A 26089-nucleotide genomic window follows, 5' to 3' on the forward strand; every position below is an offset into this window, starting at 1 on the left:
TTTATTTTCTGAATCCTGTGTGTTTTAGTTTAGCTGTGTGTGTGTTTGTGTGTGTGTGTGTGTGTGTGTGTGTGTGTGTGTGTGTGTGTGTGTGTGTGTGTGTGTGTGTGTGTGTGTGTGTGTGTGTGTGTGTGTGTGTGTGTGTGTGTGTGCTTTAGTTTAAAGCAAAAATACTTCAGCTTCTTCTCTCGTGTGTATTTTTCACAAAACAAAATATATTGGAGAGAGACTCTAAGGAGATGAAAACATCAAGTGCAATGGCTGATCTCAAAAGCTATAGGAGGCCAGTGAAAACGGTGAAGCAACGTTTATACTCTCTATACGCTCTGAGGTCTGCAAACAGCTTATCTCTGGATGTGCCAAACAGCAGGCTTAAAACTAAAGGCGATCGTGCATTCTCCGTGGTTGCCCCGAAACTTTGGAACAGCTTACCACACCATATTCGCTCATCTGAGTCTCTGGAAACCTTCAAATCCACTCTTAAAACTCACCTTTTTTTTCACAGGCTTTTACGTTTTAATGAATTGTTTTGTGTCGTTGCTGTAAGTGTTTTTTAATGTGTGCTGTTGTATTTTAATTTATGTATTTTATGTAAAGCACTTTGGTGAATGTAGGTTCTTATAAGGTGCTATATAAATAAAAGTGACCTTGACCTATAGAACAGACACTGCTTCTGTAAATATGACCAGTAACTAACACACACACACACACACACACACACACACACACACACACACACACACACACACACACACACCAAACAAACACAGACGCACGCAAGCACATACACACACACACACACACACACCAAACAAACACACACGCACGCACACACACACACCAAACACAAACACACACACACACACACACCAAACACACACACACACACACAGACCCACACACACCCACGCACGCACGATACTATTCAATATGCCAGGAAAATATTTAGTTTGTCCCAATACATGATGCCAAATGCAGTACGCCAAAAAATACCCAGATCCTCTACTATATCTATGTACTTTTCAGCAAACGAGACCATCAGTGCAAACTTAATGCTTGGGTTGCAACTTGCCATTAAAGGTGCAGTGTGTAATATGACATCATCAAGAAAGTTCTACAAAGTTCTAGAATGCAACACTCCCTGGGTAACCCCAACCCTTTTGAATAATGACAGAAGCTACAGTGGCCTTCAAGGACAAGAACAATTCTAAATTTTAAACAATGCACCTGATGACATTCCAACTATGACACTTTCAAGATGGCGGCACTAGGCCTTGGTCCAAAATATGCAGAAATATGGACATACTGTATATGAGACCCTTTCTAAGGGAAAAATAAATAATTCATTTTCATTCATTTTTTTCAGCTATTATGCACTAAATTAAATGTACTTATGGATATTATAATTACTTTCTACAAAATCTGCTAGGAAATAAAACCCAAAATTCTACACACTGCAGGTTTAAAGGTGGAGTCAGCAATCCTTGAGAACGCTTGTTGTCAAAATCACTTTTTTTTTAAAAACCTGTGAATATCTCCTCATGATCCATATTGTGTATGCTGAAGAAAATCTGTTACAGTAATACACAGCCTAGGCTATGTAAACAGGTATGTAAACAAACAAAAGGGGCCCAACTGTAGCTGGCAACATGCCCATTTAGCAACACTTTTAAGCTTTCATCAATACATATATTGCTACATATACACTCAACAAAAATATAAACGCAACACTTTTGTTTTTGCTCCCATTTTTCATGAGATGGACTTAAAGATCTAAAATTCATTCCAGATACACAATATTACCATTTCTCTCAAACATTGTTCACAAATCTGTCTAAATGTGTGACAGTGAGCACTTCTGCTTTGCATCTTGATGTGGCACACCTGTGAGGTGGGATGGATTATCTCAGCAAAGCAGAAGTGCTCACTATCACACATTTAGACAGATTTGTGAACAATGTTTGAGAGAAATGGTACAATTGTGTATCTGGAATGAATTTTAGATCTTTAAGTCCATCTCATGAAAAATGGGAGCAAAAACAAAAGTGTTGCGTTTATGTTTTTGTTGAGTGTAAATGTAACTTTTGTCATTGCGGGATGATCATTTGAAGATAGAGAATTAAAAGTTATATTCTGATAGAACAGATTTCTCCTTAGTTCATTCTCTTTGTAGCGTCTGTTGTGTCGCTGTGACATATTACTGCAGGATTTTTTAATTTAGAATCAGTGTGAGAAAAGGGTGATTTGTTTAAAGCACTGAACACACACACACACACACACACACACACACACACACACACACACACACACACACACACACAGACACATATGGGAGCTGCTCTGCTTTTATACTTATTTCACCGTGCGAATGTCTGTTGCTATCGAGCTGTTGTTAACGCTAGAACAGAATTCATCAGGGATCGTGATTCTTTGCTTTAAAGTTAATTTGCTTTGTGATTTGGCAGAAGAAAGCTGTCTGTGTGTGTGTGTGTGTGTGTGTGTGTGTGTGTGTGTGTGTGTGTGTGTGTGTGTGTGTGTGTGTGTGTGTGTGCTTGCGTGCGTCTGCGTGTGTGTGTGTGTGTGTGTCTGTGCTTGCGTGCGTCTGTGTGTCTGTGCTTGCGTGCGTCTGCATGTGTGTGTGTGTGTGTGTGTGTGTGTGTCAGCAGCTGTGTGGGTGTGAACAGAAGGTTGCAGGAATCACACGGGATCCTCAGTGTTTTTGTTTTATTGCTATTTTGCATGAAAACATATTTTCATTTATCAGGGTTTCTGAACACAGAAGCAGTGAAACTAAACTGCTTCTAAAACCCACAGCACAGACACAGTTAGCACAGGAGACATTAAAGTACAAGGTTAAAACTTGATGAGCTGCTTTTACATATTGTGCCACAAAGTTATATGAGTAGGAAGAAGTAATTCTGCAAGTCATACGCAAGTGTGAAACATTCCCTACGTTCCAAATCACATATTATTATTTATTTGTACTATTACAGACTACAGCTGACCATAAAACGTATGTAGTTAGTTAGCATGCAGTATGCTACAGTTTAATTGTACATTATTTATTTCATCCTAACATGGCGCCTTGATCTTGCCTCTTTGCTTTTATATCCATTTCATCGCTGGTTGTTTTCACTGGGAGGCTCAGTCCATGTGATTGTGGGTCAGAATCGCCCAAAAAGCTGCTGATTTCCACACTAAAAATCACGACCGGATGCAGTAGGCATTGGGTTATTTTTCAGCATTCTGCATCTGACCACTTGTATTGGGACATAACATACTAAATAGCAGGGAAGTATGGGGACTGGAACGCAGCCAGTTCACAGGGAAAATACAGTAATTATTTAACATAAATCATTTGTGCAGAAGAAGAGCGCTCTCTTTCTCTGTCTGTGCTTTGGACTTCACACACCAGTGCTATTTCATCACCGTATTCACACACACTCGACATGGCGACATTTTCTAGTTTTCAAAAAAACTGGGCAAAAAATCACTCTTAAATATCTGTGACTGCTCCGATTAGAGATATATGTCAGCCTCTCTCATCTCATCTCACTCTCTCTCTCTCTCTCTCTCTCTCTCTCTCTCACACACACACACACACACACACACACACACGCACGCACACACACACACACACACACACACACACACACACGCACACACACACACACACACACTTACTTTGCTATATCTGTCAAGCGTGTAATCTTTTATTGAGTCGCTACAGACTGATTTCTGGGAGTCACTTATTTCCCTGAGCGGTTGTAATTGGACCGTAATAATAAGAGGAGAAGAAGAAGAAGAAGATAAGAGTGTTAGAGGAGGACTGGAGTATTTCATTACTTGTTACCATGGAGATGACTTTGGTTAAGATCGTTGGCGAATTTAGAAAAAAAAAAAAAAATAAATTGTGTTATTGGGTGTTATGAGGAAGAGACTGGAGACTGGAATTTGTGTGTGTGTGTGTGTGTGTGCGTGTGTGTGTGTGTGTGTGTGTGTGTGTGTGTGTGTGTGTGTGTGTGTGTGTGTGAGGAGACGGTTTGGGATGTTGAGTCATCCACAAAGCAGAGTGGATTTATGATCCGACACAGGCATTTAAGTGAGTGTTTGTTACAGCTTAAATTGTGTATTTTGGAGTTATCTAGTGGTGAGATTGTAGATGTCAACGCTCCCTTGCTAACCCCTCCCCTTTTGAGGAGAATTTACAGAAGCTACGGTGGCCTTCAGGGACAAGAAGCTATAGTTACTAAAGATGGCATCATCCACCACTGCCTCAAGTCTTTCCACAATATCAAGTGATGAGGTGAAGATGTATTTAGTTATTTATTCTATAGTACTTGTTCTTCTTGGTCTTCCAACAGGTGCATTTCCCCAGGACGCCCACTATATATAAAAACGTGTAAAGCCGTTAAGTGACCAATATTTGATGTGAAGATTTCTGTTATTTATAGTTATACAGCGGCTTATCTCCCAAATTATCTTGCAAACAGAGTGGGTGCTCTGAGGAACTTTCAGTTTGTGTTAATTCTATCGCCCCCTTTGGACAAAAGCGGTAGTGTTTTTACCACGCCAGCTGTTGTTGCTGGGTGAGCGTATACCCATGAGAAAGGCATTAAGAAAAACTATATAAAAATATCATTATTTGCACTGATGGTCTCGTTTGCTGTGACATGTAATTTATGATCATCAGAGGATAAAATTAGACTGTTTTAGAAATATTTAAAAATTCCTCGTAGCTACTTTAAAAACTGACACACAAAGACAAAAAAATATGAAAAATAACACCCACGTTGACAACAAAAAATAATTCCCCCCTCCCCCTTTTTCTCCCTTTTTCACATCTTGTTAAAGAATAAAATACAATAAATAATTTGCATATTTTATAGACGCTGATCCACAGAGGAGTTAAAACATTTGAAAATTGGGGTTGCGTTCCGAATCGCATACTCTTTCTTTTTTCTATTCTACATACTACATCCGACGATAAAAAGAATCTAGTTAGGATGCAGTAGGCATACTATTGGGACATACTTTACTCTCTTATTTCATCATAACATTGCGCCTTGATCTTGCCTCTTGCTTTTATATCCGTCGCATCCCCGCTTGTTTTCATATGGAGGCTTCGTCGATGTTACGTCACTTCACGTGCGCACTGGATTGTGGGTCAGAATCGCCCAAATAGGATGCACTTTTCAACACTAACAATCTTGGCCGCATGAAGTAGGACATCCGGGTACTAAATCTGGCCATAAGAATCGGGACATCCTAAATCTTTTTTCTACATACTATATAGTAGAAAGTATGCGATTCGGAACGCAACCACAATTTCCTTTTGTTAAAAGAGAAACCATTGTTGTTATAGTCTCCGTTATGTTGCAGTGATTATACGTTTGTCATGTCGCTCGGTGAAAACTAATTATAGTGTTTGCACCTTCTGTCTTTCTCTCTCTCTCTCTCTCTCTCTCTCTCTCTCACAGACACACACACACATACACACACACACACACACACACACACACACACACACACACTAATAATAATAGAGAGATGTGGATAAATTGAGTAGGGAGAACAATTTTTAAAGTAGAGCTCCCTCTCTCTCTTTCTCTCTCGCTCTCTTTCTCTCTCTCTCTCACAGACACACACACACACACACACACACACACACACACACACACAAACACTAATAATAATAGAGGGATGAAGATAAATTGATTTGAACAAAGGCATTTTTAAAGTCTAGATATTGTTGTTACTATAGTGGAGGAGGATACTTTAATAGAGTCTATTTTAATGTCTGTAAACTGCTGGGTAGCTTCTTTATTTTTCTGCTGACACACACACACACATACACACACACACACGCACAGACATAGACACGAACGCACACACACACACACACATGCAGACACACACTCACGAACGCACACACACAAACACACACACACACACACGCACACACACTCCCATGCACGCACACACACACGCGCACGCACACACACACGCAGGGACACACTCATGAACGCACACACACAAACATACACACACTCACGCGCACGCACCAGTTTGTAAACGCTGCCATACTGAGAAATACCGAGAGAGTTTTGTGGAGCTGATAATAGGCTTGATCAACTTTGTGTCGACTCATTTGGCGATGGCTTGAATGCAACCAGACATTACGCACTATTGCTTTAATGTGTATCAGCACTTGTTGTAAACGTGTGATGTTGACTGACAGGAAGTTGATTTTCGGCCATTCTTTTATATGAAAAAGTTACGCAAAAAGTTAGAAGTTACGCACTTTTGCTTTAAGTTTTTGTAATGATCTTTTTTGTTCTTGCCTAAGGTGAGCCCATGTAAACAGTTTTTGGCAGGTTTTTTATTATATTAAAAAGTTACGCACTACAGCTATAATATGAAATAGTTACGCACATAGCTTTAAATACCCATAACTAAAACCTCTTGTTTGTTTTTTTCCTTCCAGGGTGAGCCCATGTTCACGGTGCCTCCTCCCCCTAGTCAGCCCCCTTTTCCTCTAGGCCATCCCGCCACCCCACCCCAACTCATGTGTTAATGGCTTGAATGTAACCGACATTCAGATATATGAAGAAGTTACTCACTATAGCTTTAAATATTCTTAATGAATTATCTTGTTTTGCCATCCAGGGTGAGCCCACGTTTATGGAAAAGTTACCCACTATGGCTTTAATGTGTGTATTAGTACTTGTTTACCTTGTGACATAGATGGAGAGAGGAAGTTGGTTTTCGGCCATTAATTTATATGAAAAAGTTATGCAAAAAGTTAGAAGTTACGCACTATATAGCTTTAAATACTCATAACTAAACCCTTCTTGTTTTCTTTCTCTCCAGCGTAAGCCCATGTTTATGTGTTAGTACTTGTTTACCGTGTGACATAGAATGAGAGGAAGATCGTTTTTGGCATTCATTTATATTAAAAAAAGTTACGCGGTTTAGCTTTGATATAAAAAAATTACACACTAAAGCTATAATATGAAAAAGTTACACACTATTGCTTTAAATATTCATAACAAACCCTATCTTGTTTTCTTTCTCTTCCCAGGCTGACCCCATGTTCACGGTGCCCCCTCCCCCCTCCCCGGCCGGCTCGAGCCCCAAACAGCTCCAGGGTGTGAGGACGCGCTCGGTGGGAACCAACACCCAGGATGGAGCTCTGTCTGGGGCCGAGGAGGCAGAGACACTGGGCCCCTGTCAGCCAGGAACCAGCGTCAACCTGGAGGGGATCGTCTGGCACGAGACAGAGGAGGGTAAGGAGAAAATTATTATTATTTTAGCCACTTTTTATTTTGTTTTTTTTTGTTGAATTGTTGATTCTTAATTTCTTATCTTATTTTATCGCATTTTCTTTAACATAGTCAACTATCCATGAATATAAATATGCTGTAAATGGCCTGTAAACCAGGAATCAGTGTAATCTGGAGGGGATAGTCTGGCATGATTTGATTTGATTTGATTTGATTTAGTTTATTTCAGACATCCACATACAAAACAAAATGAAAAGCATGGAAATACAATAAATATGCCTGAAAAGGAGCAGGATGAAGTATACACTTATTTAATCCTACCCCTTTCCTTAAAAAAAATTAAAAATCAAAATATTTATTAAATAAAAAAATAAATAAAATAAAAATAAAAATAAAAATAAAAATAAAATAAAATAAAACAAAAACAACAATTATATTCGCTTCTCTTATCTATATTCTCTGTACTATTGGCGATACTATATTTGCCAATTAGACAGAGGAGGGTAAGGAGAAAATTATAATAATCTTACATTTAAAAAAAAAATGTATTTCAATTTTTTTGTGGCATTTTTCATGCTTTATTTGATAGTGCAGAGAGACAGAGATGCAATGCGTTAAAGAGGGGAATGACATGCAGAGAACAACCACGGGCCAGACTTCTCTCTTCAGCTACTTTACAAGGAAGAAAGGCAGAGAAAAGGAGCGCTTCTTTTTCATAAGCATGCTTCATTTTACATATATAAAGCTTCGGGGTCCTTGAAAAAGTCAAACTTTTCTATTGAAAGTGCTGGAAAAGCCCTTGAATTTTACTCTTTAAAAATATGTATAAAACCCTGAGAATATGTTAGTCTTGCCTCAGTCAAGGTTAAGACTGTGGAATAATGCACCAGCAGCTTTCTGTCTGATCTGTGAACTTCACTTGAGTTTGAAGAAATACTTTTGGGTTTTCCTTGACGTTTAGAAAAGCACACACACACACACACGCGCATGCACGCACGCACACACACACACACACACACACACACACACACACACACACACACACACACACACACACACACACACACTCCCTCTCTCTTTTCATAGTGGTTGTCCTTGCACTTCAGCCCATTTCTTCCCAAACTCTCCCAGAGAAAGTGACATTTTTTAGCAATGTTTTTCGCTTTGGTGCATCTCATTAAAACTAAAGATGGTGTTGTTCTGTAACGAGGGATTCTTCATTTAGAAGTTCTCTGTGCTCAAAGCTGAGTCAATAAGAAGAAACTTTTCAGGGTTCACTCGTCGGCCAGTTGTTGGTTTTTTGAGCAAATAATCTGAACTACTTTCTTGTTGAGATTTTAAACACATTCTAAAGGCTAAATCAGGGGCGCCCTTAGCTCAGTTGGTAGGGCGTCCCCCCCCCCCCCCCATGGGCCTCGGCCAGCAGCGGACCCGGGTTCGATTCCAGCCCGCGGTCGTTCTCTGCATGTCACTCCCCTCTCTGCCCCATTTCAACTCTGTCTCTACACTATCAAGAAAGCATTAAAAAAAAAGCCAAAAAAATATCTTTAAAAGGCTCAATCAGTGAATCGAGATGTCATCATGAACATTTGACAGTTGATTACTGACATTAAAACAATTACTTTTGAATGATCAGAATAATATGTATTATTATTAAGTTCAAGTTCCAACATTTGTGATTCCTTTGATGAATAAAAACGTACTAAACTTGATAAAATACACTATAAGCCTATAGACTATATAACTATCTGTTTTAATGAACAGAGAAACTGCAGAAACCAAATGGATGCAGTGCTCAGTTTGAGAGGATAGAATAGAGGAGGCAGAGGTGTTTGTATTTGTCTTTATGAACCGGAAGAAATGTAAAGATTTAGACAGAGAAATACATAGAAGGATATAATAGACAGAATTAGAGCTGCAACGATTAATCGACAACTATTTTGATAATCGATTAATCGTTTTGAGTAATATTTTAATAAAAAATGTCCAAATTCTCTGATTTCTGCTTCTCAAATGTGAATATTTTCTGGTTTCTTTAATTCTATTATGACAGTAAACTGAAATATCTGTGTGTTTTGGACACAACAATACATTTGAGGACGTCAACATGGGCTTTGGAAAATTGATCAACGTTTTTCACCATTTTCTGACATTTTACGGACCAAAACACTAATCGGTTAATAATCGATTAATCGAGAAAATAATCGACAGACTAATCGATTATCAAAATAATTGTTTGTTGCAGCCCTAGGCAGAATAGATCATATGCGTCAGAGAGAGAGAGAGAGAGAGAGAGAGAGAGAGACAGAGAGAGAGAGAGAGAGACAGAGACAGAGAGAGAAATACAAAGAGAAACAGATATCTCCTCTCTTTCATCCCCCCTGCTGCTGTGGGACTACTTAATGCTCCACAGGCGTAGGGATATCAGCAGACAGCCGGCGTAGGGATACGAGTGGAGGGGGTGAGACGCCGGGAGAATGTTAATTAAGCAGAATACTAATTGGAGAGAGGGAGAGAAATGTGCTCACTGCAGGAGACCACCATTGTTAATCAGATGCTGATTGTCTTTGTGTGTGTGTGTGTGTGTGTGTGTGTGTGTGTGTGTGTGTCTGTCTGTCTGTCTGTCTGTCTGTCTGTCTGTCTGTCTGTGTGTGTGTGTGTGTGTGTGTGTCTCTCTGTGTGTGTGTCTGTCTGTCTGTCTGTCTGTCTGTCGAGGATGGTAAATTATTCCTATCCTATGTTTTGCATCTATGAAACATACATATGCTTAAAAAAAAAAATCTCACGTAATTTAGACATTTGCCCTTAAAGGTACAGTGTGTAATATGATATCGGAGTATTTTTCCATCATGTTGTTGTGCTCAATAAATTCACCCAAAACAATACTTCTTCTGCACATAGCCAGAGTTAGAATAGTGTTTGTAGGGGTGCTCCGGTGGCGTAGTGGATAGAGCGTGTACCATATTGGCTCTGGCCTTCGTTGCAGTGGTCACGGGTTCAAATCCGACCCGTGGACCTTTACTGCAGGTTATCCCCCCCCTCTCTCTCTCTCTCTCTCTCTCTCTCTCTCTCTCTCTGTCTCCCCATTTCAACTCTGTACTGTCTAATAAAGCTTGAAAATGCCAAAAAATTATCTTGAAAAAATAGAAAATTGTTTGTCTAAACAACATAATTAGGATAAACATTTGAGTACTATGTAAATGTAAAGTGGGCGGAGGAGATTTGTGTCAGTGTCAACAACCTACGCACTGATTAGAATGTGACTCACTGTGTGTGTGAGTGAGTGAGTGAGTGTGTGTGTGTGTGTGTGTGTGTGTGTGTGTGTGTGTGTGTGTGTGAGACTCGCGCTACTTTACCATCACAAGAAAGCAGAAAATAAAGAGGCTTAATAACCAGCTTCCAGTAGGATTAATATGTGTTTTTTTTATTATTGTTTTCTGGAGAACGCTTGTTGTCAAAATCAGTGAATATCTCCTCATGATCCGCTACCTGTTTGTACTGTTAATACACAGCCTAGGCTCTGTAAACTGGTATTCAAACACAGGCTATGTCAACAAAGGAGGTCCACCATAAAGGCCAGGACACACCAGCCCGATAATCGCCTTCGTCAAAAAAAAAGACGAATCTGTTTGGTGTGTGCCGTGACGTCGGCCGACGTAGAGGTCGTCGGGCTTGTTTTGAGCCTGTCGGCCGACCGTCTTTCATTTGGAGCAATTTGATTGGTGGAGGGCTAACGAATCAGTGAAGCCCGGAAGTGAGGCGGGTAGCACAAACAGCTAACAACAGCTAGCCATCGTTTTAATGTGTTTGTTCGTTTCGTTTTGAGAGTACTCACATGCATCAACCCTTGTTGACTGCTCGACACCATGCTTGACACTCTCTGCTAAAAATTGTGCTCTTATGGTCCATAAATATAAATACGTATTTCTATCTATGTTTATGCTCTAGAGAGATGTCCAATCATTTCCGGCTTTCGTATTTTTTCGGGCCACAATACAGATTAGCGCCGCCTGCTGTTGTGGAGACATTACGTCCCGTCGTCTCGGTGTGTTCTTTGGCCCCGACGGGAAGACTGGAGCTTCCTGAAACGGCCGACTCCATTTTTTGCGTAGTCGGAATATGTCGGACTGGTGTGTCCTGGCCTTTACATGCCAGTTTACAGAGCCTAGGCTGTGTATTAACAGTACGAACAGGTAGCGGATCATGAGGAGATATTCACTGATTTTGACAACAAGCGTTCTCCAGAATGACTCACTCCACCTTTTAATGATACAACTTTCTACAGAATATTCTCCTGATATGAACTCAGACATTATGATGAAATCTGCTGAGCGATGGAAGTCACACACACACACGCACACACACACGCACGCACGCACGCACGCACGCACGCACACACACACACACATACACACACACACAGAAGGCTCTGGCAGCTTCCCAGGAGGAGACATGAGACTATAAATAGAAAAACTGTCAGATTATGTCACTTTTCACATTTCATTTTTCAGGCTTGAGGGGCCATGAGTGTGTGTGTGTGTGTGTGTGTGTGTGTGTGTGTGTGTGTGTGTGTGTGTGTGTGTGTGTGTGTGTGTGTGTGTGTGTGTGTGTGTGTGTGTGTGTGTGTGTGTGTGTGTGTGTGTGTGTGTGTGTGAGTGAGTGAGTGAGTGAGTGAGTGAGTGAGTGAGTGAGTGAGTGAGTGAGTGAGTGAGTGAGTGAGTGAGTGAGTGAGTGAGTGAGTGAGTGAGTGAGTGAGTGAGTGAGTGAGTGAGTGAGTGAGTGAGTGAGTGAGTGAGTGAGTGAGTGTGTGTGTGTGTGTGTGTGTGTGTGTGTGTGTGTGTGTGTGTGTGTGACCCTAAAATGGGGACACTGGTTGGAGAATGAACCAAAGTTAAAGGCGTTTTCACAGCTATAGTTGGTTTGCTTTGGGTTGAAATTGAATCAGAGATAAATTTGAAATGACATAATTTACCGATCCAAATTCCATAGTCTGTTTATTTATTTCTTATTAAAGGTGCTCTGAGAAACTTTCAGTGTGTGTTCATTCTAGCGCCCCCCTTTGGACGAAAGCGGTAGTGTTTTTTACTACACCAGCTGTTGTTCCTGGGTGAGCGTATACCCATGACAAAGGCATTAAGAAAAACTATATAAAAATAGCATTCTCTTTGCACTGATGGTCTTGCTTGCTGTTACATGTAATTTATGATCATCAGAGGAAAGATTAGACTGTTTCAGAAATATTTAAAAGTTCCTCGTAGCACCTTTTAATGGTAGATTGTTTCACTGATCGACACACACACACACACACACACACACACACACACACACACACACACACACACACACACACACACACACACACACACACACACACACACACACACACACACACACAGTCTTAATTGAAGAGGAGGGAGTGTGTGTGTTTCAGTCAAACGTCGTTTTTAGGCTTTTAATGCGTCAGAAATTGGATTTGCTTGTCATTGCCGCCGGCGCATCACAGAACGCGGGGTTAATGGCTTTCAAATGTCAGACTAAGAGAGTGTGTGTGTGTGTGTGTGTGTGTGTGTGTGTGTGAGAGAGAGAGAGAGACGTCAATTGTCAGATAAGGGACTCAATTTTTCGTCCTAAAAACTGAAAACCTGGCAGGGCTGTATTTTTCCCCTCAGATGTTGCAGCTTGTAACAAACAGTTTAAACCACTTCAGGCTACAGACACTTCAGGAAAAAACATTGTTTTTATATAAAGCACTGGTCAATTTAGAGATTTTTGTTTTGTCTATTTATCTTCCATAACATGTCTTCTTTCATAAATCAAAGGTCCATAATGTACATGCAGGTGTTTATTTGACTAAACCTTGTCTGTTTGCGTCTGTATATTTCTCCTAAACAACCATCTTTAACGGACATTATCTCAACATTATTTTTTTTAAATTCAATACTCTGAACCAAATATATCAACTTCTAAAGCACTTACATCAACTAAACTGTTAATAATAATTCTCAGCACTATTCTGAAGGTTATTACAGAAGGATTTGTTCATATGTTGTTCACTCTCTGATACAAAAAAAAATGTTTTACAAAATATAATAGTTTCAATATGTCAGTAATTTGAATTTTTAATTTTATTTATTTTTTTCAGACTTATCAAAAACAATACAAAACAAATGAAAAGCATAAAAATACAATAAACAAAATGTATGTTTAAATGACTTCACAAAAAGAAAACAAATGATCTGTATTGATGTGATATGCCTGAAAAGGAGCAGGAAGAAGTATACACTTATTTAATCCTACCCCTTTTCCATAGTAAAAAATAAATAAAAATATTTATTATATTCGCTTCTTGTATTCCATATAATCTCTATACAATCTATCTACACAATTGGCGATACTATATTTGACATTAACGATCTATACATACATACAACTTAATATACTGTCAGTAATCAACTGGCAAAGTTTCATGATGATATCTATGAGTTAACATTGTTTTCCCTATTCTGCAGTGTCTCTCCAGTATTTCCAAACAGTGTGCCTCTGTGATTTACTGCACATTAGGGTTGTGTTCCGAATCGCATACTTTCTACTATATAGTATGTAGAAAAAAGATTTAGGATGTCCCGATTCTTGTGGCCAGATTTAGGATGGTTAGAAGTACCCGGATGTCCTACTTCATGCGGCCAAGATTGTTAGTGTTGAAAAGTGCATCCTATTTGGGCGATTCTGACCCACAATCCAGTGCACATGTGAAGTGACGTCACATCAACGAAGCCTCCATATGAAAACAAACGGGGATGCGACGGATATAAAAGCAAGAGGCAAGATCAAGGCGCAATGTTATGATGAAATAAGAGAGAAAAGTACGTCCCAATAGTATGCCTACTGCATCCTAACTAGATTATTTTTATCGTCGGATGTAGTATGTAGAATAGAAAAAAGAAAGAGTATGCGATTTGGAACGCAACCTTAGTCTTTTCCTCAGTTTAATTTGTTTTCTCATTAGATACAACTGGGAACAGAAGAAATTGGATGTTTTTTTGCAGAGCTACTAAGGTTGAGACAGTATGTGCAATTAAAACTAAGAACAGAGTCTGAAGGAGGCAAAGAGAAGGCGACATTCAGACAGACAGACAGACAGACAGACAGACAGACAGACAGACAGACAGACAGACCGACAGACAGACAGACAGAACAAGAAAAATATAACAGATACGAAAAAAGAAATAAATTAATAATAAAACTAGTAAAAATACAATTTAAAACCCAATGCAAAATACTAGACACCGTTTACCTATCAACCTATGAGCTGCTGTCTATGATTTGCGGATTGTTATTATTATTTTCGATGGTGTTATTTGTTTATTACGTTTATTTTTCCTGTCCTTATTGACCATGTTACCTGTGTTGTCTCCAGGTGTGCTGGTGGTGAATGTGACGTGGAGAAAGAGAACCTACGTGGGAACTCTGTTAGACTGCACCAAGCACGACTGGGCCCCTCCAAGGTAAACACACTATATACACTTTGTTTACACCTGTTTACACCTGTTTACACCTGTATTTGTACCTGTATTTCTATACTAAATATAACATACTTAACTATACAATTAAATACAATACTACAATTAAAGGTGGAGTCAGTGATTCTGGAGAACGCTTTTTGTCAAAATCAGTGAATATCTCCTCATGATCCACTACCTGTCTGTACTGTGTGTGCACTGAAAATAAATCCAGTGTTAATACACAGCCTAGGCTCTGTAAACTGGTAAGTAAACAAAGGCTATGTAGACAGAGGGGCCCACCATAGCTAGCAACATGCCAGTTACAGAGCCTAGGCTGTGTATTAAAACTGGATTTCTTTTCTGCGCACACACAGTACAGACAGGTAGCGGATCATGAGGAGATATTCACTGATTTTGACAAAAAAGTGATTTTGACAACAAGCGTTCTCCAGAATCACTGACTAAGACAGGCCTTTTATATGCATTCTGCCTCACTTTTATGTGGTGTTGTTCCCTGTTTCCTCTATGCTATTAAACCACTTGATTGTTATTCTAATTGGCCTTTATTGGCTGGTGATTGTTTATTCGATTAAATGAAGAGAGCAATTATTATTTTCATTCTAAAGTGTTTGAATGTTTTTAGAATTACACAAAGCGGCTGAATTGTCTGTGTGGCTGTCAGTTGTTGTTCTCTGGTGAGCGCTTATGTCTACTCTGTGTGTGTGCGCGTGTGTGTGTGTGTGTGAGTCTACTCTGTGTGTGTGTGTGTGTGTGTCTGTCTGTTTGTGTGTGCGTGTGGGTGTGCTTGCGCGCGTGCGTGTGTGTGTGTGTGTCTGTGTGTGTGTGTGTCTATCTGTCTGTTTGTGTGTGCGTGTGGGTGTGCTTGCGTGCGTGCGTGTGTCCCAGCCTGCGTATGTGCGTGTGTGTGTGGGCGTGTGTGTGTACCTCCTGTGTGTGTGCGTCGTGTGTGTGTGCTTCTGCCTGTGCGTGTGCTTGTGTGCCTGCCTGCCTGCGTGCCTGTCTGCGTACGTGTGTGTGTGTCTCTGTGTGTGTCTCTGTGTGTGTGTGTGTGTGTGTGTGTGTCATCCTTTAAAGCCTCTCCACTGTTTTACAAATGCGAAAGTGTTTTTTTCGTAATTACCGTGTGGAGTATGACAGTCCCTCCTCGCCTGTATGTAAATGACTGCTCTGTTGTCATGGCAGTAACGGCTCAATCTCACACACCGGCCACTAAATACTAAATTGCTTTTTTTTCTCTCTTTCATTCCTGTCAGCGGGGAACGAACGCTGTGTTTCAAATCATAACAGAATAATACAATGTAATGAAAAAACGCTTCTACTGACGATGAGGCAGTTTTGTTAGTCTTTGATTGAAATTGGTACGGAAAGATGAAAGATGCAGTGAGTGGTTATATGAAAAGTACAAATTATGAAAAACACAATATAGATTTAAAGCTGCAGTGTGTAGAATTGTGGGTTTTATTTCCTAGCAGATTTTGTAGAAAGTAATTATAATATCCATAAGTACATTTAATTTAGTGGATAATAGCTGGATTTTTTTTAAGAATTATTATTTTTTCCCTTAGAAAGGGTCTCATATATGTCCATATTTCTGCATATTTTGGACCAAGGCCTAGTGCCGCCATCTTGAAAGTGTCATAGTTGGAATGTCATCAGGTGCATTGTTTAAAATTTAGAATTGTTCTTGTCCTTGAAGGCCACTGTAGCTTCTGTTATTATTCTAAAGGGGTGGGGTTACCCAGGGAGTGTTGCATTCTAGAACTTTGTAGAACTTTCTTGATGATGTCATATTACACACTGCACCTTTAAAATAATAATGTTTTAAAACACATCTCTTCAGACTGCACTTCGACTAAATTAAAAATAAATAATTAAAAAAAGGCGCTTGTTACATCTCCATGTAGCACTTACTTCTGGCACCTTGTAGTTTGTTTTATTTGCAGCTATAGTACTGACATGATTCCTGTTGTTCTGAGTTTGTACCTTCATGGTTGAATGCACTTAATGGAAGTCGCTTTGGATAAAAGCGTCAGCTAAATAAAATGTAATGTAATGTAATAATTTAAAATTTAAAAAAAATATTGATAATTGAGCTTACAACTTTAATTTGTATTGGTTGTTAAAGCAATCACTAAATAACTGCTTGGAAAAATTCCCCAAAATTCCACACACAAGGACCTTCCCCCCAATTTTGGATCCTGGATAGTCATTCACCCTTTTTCACCCCAATTCAATTCCCCTGAAATAGAGCCATGAGAACGACCAATAACCTTGAAATACCAAAGAAAAATATTCAGTCAGACGTCCCGGCCGTTTCAGTGACATTCATGGGACACGATAACGTTTATTAAAAGAAAAATGCAATTACAAACATCATAGGAAAAGTGAGATATCATCATTTTAAAATCACAGGGGGGGGGCGGGGGGAGAAAGGCCTTTTCCCAGCATGCTTTGCGGTCAGTGCTATCATAACGTTGATTAACACACTAGACAGTTTGTCCAAGGTCAGCATGTATTGGTAGAATATTTAAAACCAAACAAGTCCTCTGTAGTTGTGTCGTAATTATTGCAATAAAGGCCATTAGAAGAAAATGTGTGTGTGTGTGTGTGTGTGTGTGTGTGTGTGTGTGTGTGTGTGTGTGTGTGTGTGTGTGTGTGTGTGTGTGTGTGTGTGTGTGTGTGTGTGTGTGTGTGTGTGTGTGTGTTGAAAGATGTTAGGTTCAGTGTCTAGATAAGAAAATAAAAGGGTAAGACTGTGGATAAATATAAATTGGTCAAATGTAGGGTTTTTGATATGAATAACAATGTGTGTGTGTGTGTGTGTGTGTGTGTGTGTGTGTGTGTGCGTGTGTGTGTGTGTGTGTGTGTGTGTGTGTGTGTGTGTGTGTGTGTTAAGAGGCGAGTCTGGAAAGTAACATCAAAAGACTTCAAAGCAGTATGGGACGTTATGTGAATACAAAAATGTCTCCGTATCTAATACAGAGATAAGTGGATTGTACAGGTTTTTTTTTTCTATGTTATCAAAGAAGTAGCAGGCTGCTCTCTACATCAGTTTTTTTTCAGTTATCCTTGACGTCTGGGTAAAGTGTTTGGAAAGAGCCTTGAATGATAATCTGTTATCTTTCAAGGTTTTTGTCTGTGTTTGTGTCTGACGGAACAAGAGTTCAATTCGGAACAAGTTGTTCTACTGCGGTAAAAAATATGTTGACGGCAACAGCATAGAGACTAGACAAACAGCCAGCAGGGATTTAAAAAGAAAGCTTTTTAATTAACAACAACAATGAAATTACACAATATATGCAATGCAAAATGATATGGTTTAATAATATGTAATATTTTTCTCATTCTCTGTCTCTGTTCCAGGTTTTGCGAGTCTCCCTCCAGTGACCCTGAGTTGCCCGGCGGTCGCGGTCGGGGCAAACGGATGCGTATGGCCATGTCCGACCGGCCGTGCGTCGACCCGGGGCCTGCCACCAAAGTCCGGGGTCTATCGCAACACCGAAGTCGCGGGGGTGGAACCTCTGCTCCCATCCACAGCAAGGGACGCAGATCAAGCCTGAATCTAATCAACAGCAACTGCCGAACGCAATCTTCGTTTTTCACCGTTGACGACGTGAAACCAACCAACAGCCAAACCTCTCTGTCCTCTGGCAAGCGAAAGAATAAACCGCCGGCGGATTTGGACCTAACGATGGTCTCCACCGAAGAAATTAAGAACGGGAACGGCAAGAGAATTCGAGCGAAATCCCGAAGCGCCCCGTCGACTCCGCAAGGCAAATCCGACCCTTCGTTCATGGACCCGGGCGGAGGAGGGGGGTGTGGGAATTCGCCGCCCCCTCCGCCGATTCTGATCGACTGCCCGCATCCGAACTGCACCAAACGCTACAAGCACATCAACGGCCTGCGCTACCACCAGACGCACGCGCATTTGGAGGCCGAAGAGCAAAGAAAACCGGAGCTAGAGCCGATGAAAGATGTCGAGAGTGAGGATAGACTATCGGACTGTGAGGATTCCTTAAGCAACATGACGTATGACCTTTCAGAGACGAACAACAACACGAATAACAATAGTTCCAACAAGAAACCGGCCCCTTTATATAAGGTAACCACAGTGGGGTCGCCTAAAAACAGACGGCTGCTATTGAGTACAGACCACAGCCCCACGACAAACTCTAAGACCAGAAGAACCTCTATCTTGAAAGACGGGCTCATTGACGACCTGAGCAACCTGCCAATCATCTCCAACATGACAGTGGTTCTGGAGAATTGCATGGTCCCAGATAGGAATTCCACGGTGGAGATGCCCAAGCTTGAAGCGGAAGGCTTGATCGACAAGAAGGGGGGCGCGTGTGACAAGGGCAAGAAAGCGAACGGGAAGGTTGAGAAAATGTCCAAATCATCGCGGACAAACCGGCCGATTGCTCCGGCTCCCGCTCCTCCTAAACTGGTCGCGATACCCAACACCAACTCGACATATCCGACTGGCGCACAAGATACTGCCAGCTCACCCGTAGCAGCTGTAAGCGTCGCTAGTAAAAATCTTCCCTTGAAAGCCATCAAACCAAAGCTGAACATCGTTGTGGAACAGACACTCGTCAAAGCTACCGTGGTGACTTGTAGTAAAGAGACGAGGAAGAAAGAGAAGCGGAGGTTGAAGGACAAGCATAATAAAGATGCCCAAACTAGGTCTACGCCCAATGGTGACAGCAGTGGCGTCAAAATTGAAGATGGTGGCAATGTTGGAAATGGATGTAGTGGTTCGAAAGTCAAGGAAATTTCTGGAAGTCTTCTAAAGGAGCATCTGAGCAAGCAAGATGTTATGAACGGTCTCACGGAAAGCCAGGAGAGCAGGATGGCTAGTATCCGAGCCGAGGCCGATAAAGTCTACACCTTCACGGACAACGCTCCGAGTCCTTCCATCGGTGGTTCGTCGCGGAATGATTCGGCCGGCGGAGTTTGCTTGGCAACGGGAGACGGCAACAGCAAGAACAACAGCCCGGCGTATTCCGATATCTCAGACGCCGGGGACGATGGCGGATCTTCGGAATGTCGCTCGGAAGGTTTAAGATCAAAATCTGGGTCAATTTCGGCTTCGTCATCTTCCGAGGTAAGCTCCAACGGTAACCACTGTAACCCTGTTAAGACCCCACCATCTTCAACTGGGCCATCACCTAAAGACAATCCCCAATCTCCTTACTACCATGGCTACGAACCGTACTACCTGCAAGCTTACATGCAGTCAGACAGGCAGAACAATACTGGCAGTAGCGGTGGAGTTGAGTTCCACAAACGGTCTTCAATTGACAGCAAAGGAAAGGATAGAAAGGAAGAGGGGAAAGAGGATGATAAGATTTGCTCCTCACATGAGTTTTCGGACTTGAAGAAAGGTGAAGGGCCGCCGCAATCTCAACTACAACTCGCGATGAGTCAGACGCAAACCGCTTTGGCGCAGTCGCTGTACTACGGCCAGTACTCACGAGGACTATACATGGACCAGAAAATATTAATGGCGCAGAAATGTTGCGAGAACGCCAAGCAGAGAAACGAAAGGGGACAGGTTATAAGAGACAGTGGTGATGATGATACTAATAAACATATAATCGGGGGTTCAACCGGTGGAGGTGGACCCATGCTAGGTAAAGCAAGTCAAGACGGCGCCAAAGGAGGTTGCTGTTCGAAGCCCGTGCTGACGTACGTGGAGATAAACGAGAGAGGGGAACGGGGCGTAAAGGCGATTCACGGCGGGATGTCCGTGTCCGACCAGCACCACCAAGTCTCCATGAAAGACTGCGAGGAAATCATCAAGTCACCGTCCTCTACCTCCTCTTCCAATTCTTCCCTCCACAACCCAAACAGTCAGACAGACCTGGACTCAAATGTTTCCTTTTCCAGTGTAAGTTTCTCGCTCTGTCTATAACCTTCCGCCGCCACCGAAGCCGCTACATTCAGTGTTGTTTTGGGGGTCGGGTTGGGTCTGCTTTTAAACCAACTGCTGCTGCTGCTTTAAAAGATTAATCGCACATTGTGTCACAGTCAAAACCATTAGGTGCTAGTAGCAAAAGACCGTAAGGCTTTTGTGGTGCTGTAGGTTTGACTACCTTGACGTCCTACTGCAGTCAAAATTATTTGGTTTGGTTGATTTGATGGACGCAGATGTTTTTAGTGTTTAGCTGGTAAATGTAAAAACATCAAGAAACATGTTAAATACTTAAAGCTGTAGTGCGTAACTTTCTGTCGCCCCCCCCATGAGGAATTCTGAGTAATTACAACAACACTGTCGGTCGGTGCATCTACATGAGGTAAAGCCTTCAGTGGTCGCGCATTGGAATCTATACCTTCTGCTTTACGTCCAGGTTTTTTCTTAGCAGTAGAATCAACAACTGAAACAGTTCTTGGGCTCTTCTTGGGATTTTTTTGGGCGATGGCTTGAATGTAACCGACATTCATTGATATGAAAAAGTTACGCACTCTGGCTTTTAAGTGTTGCTTTTCATACGAGCTGCTTTTTTTTAAAGAAAGCTTGTACAGATTTTTAAAACCATGTCATCTTATGATGCAGTTAACGTAACGCTAACTCTAGCCATGCTGGGTAAAAATTTAAAAAATACTGTATGAATGGATTGAATGAAAGCCACGTTCGTTTGGAACCGGCAAAAGCTGTATTTTCCGGTTCATTTTGGCCCTAAATTCAGCAGTTGATGTATGAGATTTTGATCGTGTCATTGAAAGAGGGACGTCACGCTTTCTAAGATCATCCCACCTGCCTGTGAATGGCCGCCTGCTGTTGAAACTGCTGTCGCCATCTTCCATCAACATCACTTTTATAGAGCCGGTGATAAATGGTCTTGTCTATGGTTCTGTGCACTCCAATACACAGTGTTTCCCCTATAGTCACTCGGCAGCGGTGGGCCTTGAAGAAAAATGTCTTAAAATCTAGCCTTTCTTTCCCCTCCAAAAAACTCAAAACGGCTATCATTTAGTATGAAGTAGGGGTTTAGTTTTAAGCCCTACAACTGGCCATGTTTTCAAAAACTGGGACAAAGACTTGACTTGGGACTGAAGTTGAACTGATTCCCCCCAAAAATGCCTCCCACCCACCACTGTTTAACAAAGCATTATAGGGGAAACACTGCAACCACCAACAACTATAGCACCAACACTTGTTGTCCCCCCCAATCGATCTGTAGCCCTCGGACGGCCCTGCCTGGACTCACTGCATCGCGCACAGCAAATATTCCTCCACGGAGCTACAACACGGAGAGGAGGCCGAAAATGGTGAAGCGGACAGGGGCAAAGAATGGCCATTGACGACCCTGGAACCAAGCCAACCTGGTGCTAAGATGACTTCCGGAGGGGATGGGAAGAAAGCTAGAATCCATGCCCACGACCTGCCACCGAACCTGGACACGGATGATTCGGATAGGCTGGAGGGGCTGGATGATCAAGGCCAGGAGTCTTTGGGAGCGCTGTCCGAAGAGTCCCAAAACGCCCGGGCCGCGGTGTCGCCTCAACAGCCATACATCCAGTACCAGCAGCACTCGTCCTACCAGCCCTACCTGGCCATGTGTGAGGGAAGTGGGGGCGCTTACAGGGGGGTGTCCCCAACCCTGATACACAACTACCCAGGTAAGAGACAGAATCAAGGCTTTGGGGTTAAACTTATAGGAATAGTTTGACATTTTGGGAAAAACATTTAGGGGCCACTCACACTTAAAGGAATACTTCACCCGTACGGAACCGGCGTTCTATCATTATAAAATAACTATTATAATATAATGAATGAGGTTTTTCTTCCCTCAGTCTTCCCTCAGTCTTCCCTTGGCCCAGCTGTCCTGTTAATCCTAGCAGTAAGGAAACTGTAGGGTTAGACAGTGAGACCATAAAACACTCTTTCTGCCTTTTCTCAGGCTAAGATGATCTGATTTCAATTTATTTTGCACATTTATACTAAATAGGATCTCCGAGTTCAATACACCTTCATATTCCAACCGGTGAAGTAGGTCTTTAACCCTGTTGATCCGTGCTGTGCCTAAGCATGATCGCCATAGTTTTAGTTTTCCTTGCATAACATTAGAGGGCTGACTCAAACTTTAGGCTACATTTCTTATATATTCATTATTTATTTAGTTTTTTCAAATGTTTCCAAAAGGTATGCACGTAATGAAATAAATTGCACTTCAAGACCATATGTTATTTTCAGGTTAGAAATTGTAATTTGGGTTTCTACTAGAAACCGTTGTCATGATTGTAGTGTCCAGAAAAGCATTTATAGAATATTGAACAATTAGTTGCTGCTTCACTCACTCACTCACTCACTCACTCACTCACTCACTCACTCACTCACTCACTCACTCACTCACTCACTCACTCACTCACTCACTCACTCACTCACTCACTCACTCACTCACTCACTCACTCACTCACTCACACACTACATGACAGAATTAAATATTGACATAATTAAATATTGATATTGAAATATAAGCAACAATATCAATGTTCTTCTTACTGTTGATGTAGAGCTCTCAGAAACTCATTGGCATTATATTCGATAGCATGTCATTGTTCATGGGTGATAGTGTGTATTTCTCCATCTGGTCTTGCTGTATTGTTAAGTGCTGTGTAAATGTGTACGTGTAAATGTGTCCACCAGGTTTCCACTACCCTTTGTACGGTAAGACGGCGGGGCGGGAGGAGTCAGAGGTGACCCCACCCGGCAGAGGCGTGGTGGTGAACAAACCGAGCAGCAACGACTCAAACTCCAACTCAGCCATGGAACTACTGCAGCAGCAGAGCCACCAGTACCACGGGAAATCCCCTGCTGTGAGAAGATACACACACTACACTGCATCATACACACAACACACTGATATTTCCTAGTGAACACAAAAACACACACACGCGCACACAGACACACAAAAAAACAGGTTCTGTGTTTGGATCCCCCGTCTCCCCGCCACATGTCCAAGTGTCCCTGGGCAAAGAGACACTGAACCCTAAATGTCTCCTGATAGTTAGCTGCTTGCACCCTGCGTGGTAGCTGCTGCTGCTATCGGTGTATGGATGTGTGTGTGAATGGGTGAATGTGTACAAAACAATGTAAAGCGCTTTGGGTCTGTGAAAAACCAGGGAAAAGAGCTGTATATACGCTATATACTATTTAAAGTATAACACACCGAAATGAACCTGGTTGGTTTCACCACACAAATATAACATAAAAATAATGTTTAGTGAATTGACTGAAACCAAGTTATGCCAGAGTCAAAGATGTGTGAATGGTGTGTTTGTGTGTTTGTGTGTTTGTTGCAGCCCGGTGAGAAGGGTTCCCCCGAGGGAGAGAGAGAGACGGAGCGAGAGAGGAACCATGTGTCGTTCGCCCGTCACCTGCACACACACCACCACACACACCTGGGCATGAGCTACAACCTGCTGGCCGGGCAGTACGACATCTACCAAGGTATGACTGTTTGTTTAAGACTGTTTGTTTATGTCTTCTGGTTTGTATGTCTTGTATCACTTTGTGGTTCCTTGTATTGTCTCACATAAAATAAAATCTTAAAAAAATATATAGCCTATAGCCTATATTTAAATATATATATATAAAATAGAAAAAGGTGTGACCACACAACCACCATTTAAATGAGTTCTGTCTGCACTATTAATAAATAATAAATTCAAATGGTTCTACCTCAAGCTCATATTTCAGATCGGTTTGTCTTGACAGTTAGAATGACTTACTGAAGAGCTAAGCTGAAAAAAAAGCTTGACAATTATTATTGTATATAAAGTAAGTCTATAATACTTGAGTTCATGTACTGTGTTACTTTCCATTACTGGTTTTTACTAAGGAACTTGTAGTTTGTGTTAAATTCTGGCGCCCCCTTCGGAGAAAAGCAGTAGTGTTTTTACTACGCAAGCTGTTGTTCCTGGGTGAGCGTATATATACCCATGACAAAGGCATTAAGAAAAACTATATAACAATAGCATTCTTTGCACTGATGGCCTTGTTTGCTGTTACATGTAATCTATGAACGAACACCAGAAGAAAAATTTGAATGTTTTAGAAATATTTTAAAGTTCCTCAGAACTAATTTAAATAATATAGTCACTCAAAAAGCTTGTGTCCATGTACTGTGTTACCTTCTACCTGTGGTTACCATCTACAAGACTTTGACATTTTTCTCGTGTTTCAAGGGGAAAACTGCTGTTGCATGTTGTTGACAAATGTATTATTTATTTCATACATTGTCCTCTTGTGTAAAAGGCCAGTGGACTCCAGCAGCTGCAGTGATATATGGAGTTGATTTGTTGGATGAATGAATACGTGTTTTGTTGTGTCTGTCTGTCTGTGTTGAAGGGCTGAGCTCCAGGTCTCTGGTTTCCAGTCAGCAGGTGTCAGGTCACTCCTCCACCGGTCAGTTTAACACACACACACTTTAACCTGTTCTACATCACGTAGCCATGCTCCTAAAACAGAGTCTTCCTTCATAGTTGAAATTATTGCTTTAAATTAATAACGGGCTATGGAATTTTGGATTTTTTGAGGAGGATTTTGGATTTTGCTCAGTTTTCCATTTTTCAAAGCGATACCTGAAGCGCTGTCTTTTGATTGATTTAGTTAACTTCTAGTCTGTCAGTTTAAAACGCTGACTCTCTCTCACAACAAAAAGTCTCATGAGTATCAGTAGCAGCTGGCAGTTGTTCATTTTTCAGCACACAATCATTATCTTTTTTGAGATACGCAAAGATAAACTTTGTCTGGGTCTGAAAAAAACCATGAACTTACTATTCCTCTGTTTCCAAGTTGATCTAACTTTTTATTTAAATTTTTTTTCTTACAGTTTTTTCTCTAATTAGTTGTTTTTAAGATGAAACTGCGATTTCCAGCTTGACATTTTACAAGTTTGAAAGAGGATACTAAAGTAAAGATCTGATAATGTAACGTTGACCACCATCTCACAGTAGCTTCCACAATTTTTTCGAGTGCTAATTTTGGTGTAAAAAGTGTATAAAAATGTGCCTGAATATCCTGTTTTGTTTTGTCCTGTTTGTGTCCACAGACAGCGAAGGGAAGAAGTAGTGTGTCCATGTGACGCGGTCTCACATGAAGAAGATTAATCAGACATCAATTCCATGGTGTTCAATAAGCTTCGCCTCGCTCTCAGAGGCAGACAACTCAAATCAACTAAAAGAAAAATCGAAAAATCTTTAAAAAAAATCTCTTTCATTTCTTACTAATGACTGAGAGCCCACCTGTTTTATAACACATCATATTGGGGG

The 26089-nt window shown here is 41.2% G+C and overlaps 1 protein-coding gene across 1 annotated transcript in view; it reads left to right on the forward strand.

Annotated features, from left to right (window-relative positions):
- The window catches only part of znf608 (zinc finger protein 608), a gene marked incomplete at both ends in the record, with an annotated part of 40884 nt that extends 14995 nt beyond the window's left edge, over positions 1-25889 (forward strand). Inside the window, 9 exons of the mRNA XM_080036266.1 lie at positions 6488-6505; positions 7085-7289; positions 14704-14791; positions 18173-20702; positions 21997-22435; positions 23463-23632; positions 24119-24266; positions 25167-25223; positions 25870-25889. Coding sequence (XP_079892392.1) covers positions 6488-6505; positions 7085-7289; positions 14704-14791; positions 18173-20702; positions 21997-22435; positions 23463-23632; positions 24119-24266; positions 25167-25223; positions 25870-25889 — 3675 coding nt within the window. The remainder of the gene's footprint in view (positions 1-6487; positions 6506-7084; positions 7290-14703; positions 14792-18172; positions 20703-21996; positions 22436-23462; positions 23633-24118; positions 24267-25166; positions 25224-25869) is intronic.
- Between the last annotated feature and the right edge of the window lie 200 nt (positions 25890-26089).

Source organism: Ammodytes marinus (genome assembly GCF_949987685.1).
Source record: "Ammodytes marinus genome assembly, chromosome: 2".
Taxonomy (NCBI): domain Eukaryota; kingdom Metazoa; phylum Chordata; class Actinopteri; order Uranoscopiformes; family Ammodytidae; genus Ammodytes; species Ammodytes marinus.